Below are 7,920 nucleotides of genomic sequence, written 5' to 3' on the forward strand. Positions count from 1 at the left end.
ATTTCCATGACTTCCATTGAACTGTGTGCAGATGAAGAGGAGTTATCCTTTTCCCTTGGAGGAGAGGTATTTTCCTCCTTCCCCATATTTCTTGTGGTCCTGCAGCGATTTCTAGTCATCTCGTGGATGGTCGATTTTGTCCCAAACTTGGAAGTTCAATCTGGGGGTCAAGGAGTGTGTAGAAAAGGAAACAGAGAGAGGGAAACAAAAGCAACAACAGCAAAAAAAAAAAAAAAAAAAAAAAGCGCAAAATATACAGGAAACAAGAAATGGAAAATTATTTGTGGACGATAACACGTATGTTGATGTGCTTGATTGAGCCAATATACAGTGTATTCTGGATGGGAAATCTCATTTTGCATGCTGTAATGATGTATAGTGAATGAATGTAAATTAAAAAAAGAACTAATGTTGACACGGCTTTCTTTTTCTTAAACCATTTATTATTATTATTTTTTAATTTACTGTAGGACATGTACGCTCACCAGAGAAACACATACAGAGGGGATTTGAACTGTGGTTGGCCAAGTGGGAGACCAGTACCTCAACCATCATGCCACCTGTTGGCCCTGACACATTTTTCTTATATTAGTTAAAATTCCCAAGTTACATAAGCCTCTAGATTTGTGCTGTCCAAAATGGTAGTCAGAGGCCACACACGGCTACTGAGCAGGGGAAATGTCGCTGGGGTCCAAATGGAGATGTGCTGTGTAAATACACACTGAATTCTAAATTTTGAAGACTTAGTATGGAAGAAAGTTTGAAATATCACAATAAATATTAGATCCTTGGAAAAGTCATGACACATTTTTACATACAAAAACAGAAAAATACGTAAGACTTTTCCAACAACCTAACATTTTCAAAACTGATACACTGGGAACCAGCAGTTAGCATAATGGCTATGTCGCTGGACTCCCATGTAGTCAACAATTTTGAAGACTTAGTATGGAAGAAAGTTTGAAATATCACAATAAATATTAGATCCTTGGAAAAGTCATGACACATTTTTACATACAAAAACAGAAAAATACGTAAGACTTTTCCAACAACCTAACATTTTCAAAACTGATACACTGGGAACCAGCAGTTAGCATAATGGCTATGTCGCTGGACTCCCATGTAGTCAACCGTGGTTCGCGTCCCGGACCCGGTGGCTTAAAACTCACGCCGGGCGCGTGTGCGTGTGTGCCCAGGATCCTGAGAGGAGAATGGAGGAGAAGGGATTGCAGAGTGACCATCCTCCCTGGGGGATGATTTCTCGCTTTCTGTCTCTATGTCTCTCTCTGTCTGTCTGGCAAGCGCACGAGCCCTATAGCGAAAATCTCTCAAAAAAACAACAACAAAAAAAAAACCTGATACACTGTGGGGCCAGCAGGTGGCATGGTGGTTAAGGTACTGGACACTCCCACATGGCCGACCATGGTTCAAGTCCCAGACCTGGTGGCTTGCTTTCTCACTTTCCTTCTCGCTATGTGTCTTTCTCTGGTCAAATGAAAATAAATGAATGAATGAATAAAATTAAATAATTATTTTTAAAAAGTTGGTACACTGTTAAAATAATGTTTTAGATACATGGAGCTAAGTAAACTACAAGGGTACTTCATAAAATCACAGAAAAGAATAAGGTATGAGTTTATTTTGGTGCAAAAAAACCTTGAAGTCTAAGCATAGTGTTTTTTTTGCCAATATGCACTTTCTATGAACTTTATTTTTTTAAGAGAGGTTTTTGCTACAGGGTGCATGTGCTTGCCAGAGACACAGAAAGTGAGAAATTACCCCCCTTCCCACTGGAGATGGCCAAGCCACAATCCCTTCTCCTCCATTCTCTTCTTAGGATTTTGGGCACGCATGCACATGCACCTGGCGTGAGTTTTAAGCCACCGGTCCAGGACTTGAGCCATGGTCAACTACGTGTAAGTTCAGTGATGTAACCATTACTCCATCTGCTGGTCGCTTCTATGAATTTTTTAAAGAACTTTCATGTCATTAGCGTGAGGGTTGAATAAAATATATTAACATTAATTTTGTTTACTGTAACTTACTAGAAAATTCTAAATGATACATAGGATTTGAATTGTATTTCTATTGGATAGTGCTACTCCACATACAACTACTAATATAGAAAGAACAGATCTTGTTAGAGACCATAAAAGCAATTTATCTGTGAAAAGCTTACAGGGCAAACTCAATTTCTGCAATAAACTGTGCACAGAAAGGGGAAAAGAGAGAGACAAAGGAGAAAATACTGATTGCTATTTGAGAGCTCTCCTGGGATTGATATGAGATTCCTAAGCCCGTTCCTCAGAACAACAGATAAAAATTACCTAAAAAATAATAACTATCAATCTCCAGAAACCACCCTAACAACATAGAAAAAACAAACATTTATTCAAGAAAACTGAATAAACCTCAACAGCAAAAACAGCGAGAGTCTGCGACACTTAAATCACAAGCTGCCCCCTACTACCCAATCCAAAGCAGCATGATAGAGGCCCCAACCTAGGCAGGATTGACTGAGAGAGGAGTCTCCTTCTAGTTCCCAGAGGTAGGCTCTTGCTCTTCTTTTTCTCAACTCTCTGTTGCAAAGGCAAATTCAGAGTGCAGTCTAGAAGTGGAGTTTGCCCTCCTCTGCAAAGCTTAAACTCAGCATGGAGCCTCCATCTCCGGTACAGAGTGCTAATATGGTAACCCTGGTCTCCCTTGCCCCAGCTTGCTCATAGGGCAGAAGTTTTATGCCAGGAGAGACGAGACCAGTGGCTGCTGCCTCTGCCCAGTTTAGACAGCACAGCAGGGGTGTTAGGCCTTTGTGTCTATTATGATTCTGGAGCAATGAATCAGAAATTTTGCCCAGGGACAAGAGGCAACAATACGACATTATTTGAATTTGATATTATTTGAAACCTAAGTGTGCAGAAGCTTAAACCAGGGAGTGTTCTTGATAACAACGGCGATTTTGGTGGTGAGCAATGAAGAGAAGGCAGACAGCCAATGACAGCAACGTACCAAACCATAAGTCAACTTACCAAGAAAACTAGAAAAAGACAGCTAAAAAGAATCACCCTTGGTGGCAGATGGTGATGGGTAAGGCGCTGGACTCCTACTTGACCGACCATGGTTCGAGTCCCAGACCAGGCACCTTGCTTTCTCTCTCCCTCCCTCTCTCTCTCTGGTAAAATTCAATAATAATAATAATAAATTAAATAATTCTTAAAAAAAAAGTCCTTTAGCAGAACGAGCCTTAAAAGAGTTGGCTCAAAGTCTAACTCAGCATTTTTAGGGCAATACACTGTTATAAAATCACAATGATAAGTACAGGTCATTATAATTTGTCCAAACCCACAGAATGTTCAACATCAAGAATGAACCGTAATGTAAACTAGAGTGTGAGTAGTAACAATGTATAGACGGAGGTCAGTCAATAATCAGTGTACCACTTTAGTGGGGCTATACTGGGAACCAAGGAGGTTCCACATGTGTGGGAAGAGGGTTTATAGGAAGTCTCTGTATCTTCCTCTCATTTTGATGTGAATCTAAAACTGATCTAAAAATAGATTTAAACCAAAACAAAAAACATCCTGCAAACAGATTTAAATTTAGTGGATCAGACTGTGCAGCCTTTATGTGAACGATGTAAAATGGTGCAGCTCATTAGTAAAACAGGCTGGTGGTTCTTCAAAAGATTAAACAGCGCCACCAATGATCTGTTCATTCCATTCCTAGTTATATGTCCAGGAGGAAAGAAAATAAAAAAGGAATAAAATATTGATACAAGTGACAACAGTGATGCTAAGTGAAATAAGCCAGTCACAAAATAACCACATACTGCATGAATCTATTTATAGGAAAAGTCCAGAATAGGCAAATTTCTAGGGATAGATTGTTGCCTAGGGAGTATGGTAGGGGAGGCTGAGGGAAGTATGGAGGGAGTTTTAGAGTGATTCAAGTTGATCGTGGTGATAATGAACTACTTGGCATATATTAAAGCCATTTAACTGCTCACTTTAAATGGACAAACTGTATGGTTATATCTTCTACACTGCTGTTATTTTAAAAATGGTATAGACCTTACTAGAATACTGGTTCATATATATATATATAAGACTTGAATGGCTGTTGTAACAAAACACCACATGACTGACTACAGTGTGAGTCCTAGACTCACTGGCTTGAAACTCATGTGTGTGCAAGCCCCAATCCCCAAGAGACTGGAGAAGGGACTGTGGTGTGGCTATCTCCCCAGGGGGTTATTACTCACTCTCCCCTCTCTCTGTGCCTGTCATCTCATCTCTTCTCTTCTCTTTCTCTCTCTCTCTCTCTCTCGCTGGTAAGCCCATATGCCCTAAGACAAAAGAACCTAAAAAAAGAAAAAAAAAAAAAAAAAAAGATAAAGCAACTTGGCTACTTTAACACAAAAGGGAGGGGACCTAGTTGTGTATTATTAGCAGTGCAACTTTGGGTCAAATGATTTGAATTTATATAATTCTTCAGATTTTAGGCAATCATATTATGATATAATCTCAGTGGGGTTCATGGAACACCACATAATCAAATTATCCCTAAATTTCTCTAAGGAAAAAAAAATACACTAAGAGAAATTAATTAGGACTAAAAAAACCTCACATCAGGTAGTCATATCTGTCTACCAAATGAATTTTGATACCAAGCTTAAAAATAATAATGGTACTGACAGTGTCTTTTGATTTTCAAAATATTTATCTCCAAATTGCAAATCAAGGTGACATATGCTATAAACTGAAGTCCCAATTCTGCTCTATACCCTGTCAATAAAAGTATTCCCTATTTTGTAAGGCTGATGGGTAGTTCCAAATGAGGTGGCGTGATACATGAGTGTACCAGCGACTGCAAATATGACACGGATACAGCTTCATATCACCAGTTTCGCTGTTTGCTTTCTTAATGCTAAGTGTGTGCGCATGAGAAAGACCCAGGGATCTGAACTCGGGGTGGGCCGTGTGAATTCCAGCACTGCCATCTAGTACACTTCAGAGTATACCACATAGGCTGGGCCACATTACCAGACTTTTAACAAGTAAAGCCTGTTAATGTTTAATATCTTATTTTGAGAACAGAAATAACAATAAAATACATGTGTTTGGAATATCAACATATAGTAAAAAACACGAAGTGCAAGAACCCTCCATCACCAAGGCCTAAAGAGCAGCTATCCAGCTGTAGTCCACTTTCCTGAATTTTCTCAGTTCTTTTTCTTCAGATTTTGACAACTGATGTCTAATGTCTTCTCCCAAGTCTGTGCTATTTGTCTCCTGGGTCTTTTCAGTAAAGGCATTTTCTTCATCAGAATCATCACTTTCTTTTTCTTCTTCCATTTCTACATCATCAGGAATTTCTTCAGGACTATAATAACAATAAAATATAAACACACTTACAAGGCATTAAAAATATTTTTAGGGCCATGTAATAATGTCTCCTGGTGGTTAAGGCAGCCAGATCCCACATGGCTGAACACATGGTTCAAGTCCCGAAACCAAGAGCTTGAGAGACATGCCTGGCATGTGCGCGTGCATGCTCAAAATCCCAAAGAGAGGGAGAAGTGGAAGGGCCTGAGGCATGAGTGGGCATAACAGAGTGTGCTTTCTCTCCCCACCCTATCTGCTTCTCGGGCCAGCACATGTACTCTCCAACAAAATTACAAAAGAAAAGTCTAAGCAATAACTTTCTAATGGAGCACCTAACTATTCAAAGTAAATAAAGAATCTTGTTACTGAGTGCACTGTAAAAATTATACGTTATTTAAAAAGAGCATATGAATTTGTAAACAGTTCCATTTAAAATTATATACCAAACACTAAGGACATACCCACAAAAGATCTCTTTTCTGAGTCTTATTTTCAATGTATTTTCAATTGCCTCATTATTACTATAACCCTTAAAAGAACTTCACTTAATAATTATATATTCTTTACACTTTAAAGAGAAACACAGCTGAATAATATTCTAATAAAGGATAAAAGAAACTGTCTCGTTTTGCAAAACAGAGTATCTGAACATACTTTAAGAACTGCTTTACCTCTTAGTCTCTTCTGACAGTAACAAGGAATTTATAAACATGGAGCACAGGAAGGAAGCGGATGGCAACACATGGGCTGGAGTGTGAAGAAACTAGAGTAAAAACAGAAACATTTGGTTTCATTTAAAAAGATCCTCCTTTGACACAATTTGTTTCTTCAACTGTCCTAAGTACTTTTTACTTTAAATTCTAGGACTCAAACACAAATGGCTCTCCCCACAGAAAAAACCAACCAACCAACCAAAAAAAAAAAAAAGGATTTCTATTTTCCTACAATTATACAAACCACCCCCAATGTTGGCCTTACACCCCAGGTCCAGGTCAAAATAATTCCGAATCATAAGGTTATACTGTTTGGTTCAGGAATTAGTGTTGTGCAGCATACAAATTAAAGTTTTCTGGGGCTGGCCCCATAGCTGGTGTTTAAGGAAGCCAGATCCCACACAGCCGATCATAGTTTGAATTCTCAATCTGGCAGCCTGAAAAATACACTGAGAGAGAGATTGGGGGGAGAGGGGGAGACGGAGAGAGAGAGAGAGAGAGAGAGAGAGAGAGAGAGAGAGAGAGAGAATGTGTGTGTGTGCATGTACCCAAAATCTTAACGGAATGGCAAAACAGGAGAAGGGATAGCAGCATGACCACGCACTGGGGAGTACTTTCTCCCTCTCCCTCTGTCTCTGGTGAGTGCATGCCCCTCGGACAAATGACAAAAAATAAAAAAAGGGTCAAGTTTTCAGTTACAGATTGTATATGAATTCTAAGTCAGGGTGGCTTAATGACTTTGATGTGTTTCACGTGGTTTCTTTAGTAATTACCCACCTCATTAATTGCAGGGATGTTTTCTGTTAGGGGTAGTTGTACCAGCTGATTCTCTGAAGTTTCATTTAATTTTCCATCCTGCTCTTGCCTGTGCTTTCCCAATATGTAATAAAATGGTGTTGCTGGAAGACTTTCTTCTGCTATTAGCTGTATGAATTTAAAAAGAAGGAAATAATTTCAATAAAAAGGAGAAAATGCCTTTAACTAAACGAGTACTACAGAATCATAAAATGTCTGGGATAAAGAGAATTTTAGAAATATCTAGTATTTCTTATTTTACAAGTGAAACACCTAAGGCTTAGTATACCATTCACTACGGTCAAAACAGTGGACTCAAATGACAAAATATGCATTTATTACAGCTTCTTCACCAAATACTACAAAAATGGCAGCAAAGGAGTTTTCTAGAGTGCATAAACCCACAATGACAGAGAAAGGAGGAAAAGGCCATAATGGTAAAATGGAAGCTGAAAAGCAGGTTGAAGGATGCCAATTAACTTAGCAGACTTGGTAAGTAAGAATTCTAAGTTGGCTGTGGGGAAAGCCAAGAAGCATCTGGATTCAAACTATAAAACCCATAAACGGTCAGTGACTGGTAATAACAGTACCTCTGTAAGTGGGGGTGAGAGTGGGGTGAACAAAGCCAGATAGGCTTGTTGAACTAGATATCTACTCAGAAAGTGCTCAGATTCCCACAAATTTACCCAGCTCTAGCAGCAGGGTTTGAAGTCTATTCTTTGGAGAGAGAGAGAGAGAGAGAGAGAGAGGGAGAGAGATAGAGAGAGAATAAAATCATGTCTTTAGACTGGGGTGGGTTATGACACTGTTGTTTCCCAAGCGGAAGGCAGCTGTTTCTCAGAACGCTGGCAGTTGAGACTTAAGTGCTTAAGCAAGAACTTAGAAGAAATTTATCTGTGCAATTTGACCCACTTAAAAATAACGATACTGGGAGCAGCAGTTAGCGTAATGGCTGTGTCTCTGGACTCCCACGTAGTGGACCGCGGTTTGCGTTCCAGACTCGGTGGCTTTAACTCACGCTGGGGCCGTGT

General features: G+C 39.3%; 1 protein-coding gene across 1 annotated transcript in view; it reads right to left on the reverse strand.

Moving 5' to 3' along the window:
• Window positions 1-5,044: 5,044 nt before the first annotated feature.
• Window positions 5,045-7,920, reverse strand: part of WDR75 (WD repeat domain 75) — a 39,521-nt gene continuing 36,645 nt past the window's right edge. Inside the window, exons 19-21 of the mRNA XM_006147843.3 lie at window positions 6,872-7,018; window positions 6,053-6,144; window positions 5,045-5,379 (exon numbers count right to left, since the gene is read on the reverse strand). Coding sequence (XP_006147905.1) covers window positions 5,175-5,379; window positions 6,053-6,144; window positions 6,872-7,018 — 444 coding nt within the window. The 3' untranslated portion in view covers window positions 5,045-5,174. The remainder of the gene's footprint in view (window positions 5,380-6,052; window positions 6,145-6,871; window positions 7,019-7,920) is intronic.

This window comes from Tupaia chinensis, unplaced genomic scaffold, assembly GCF_000334495.1.
Source record: "Tupaia chinensis unplaced genomic scaffold, TupChi_1.0 Scaffold000225_1, whole genome shotgun sequence".
NCBI lineage: Eukaryota > Metazoa > Chordata > Mammalia > Scandentia > Tupaiidae > Tupaia > Tupaia belangeri.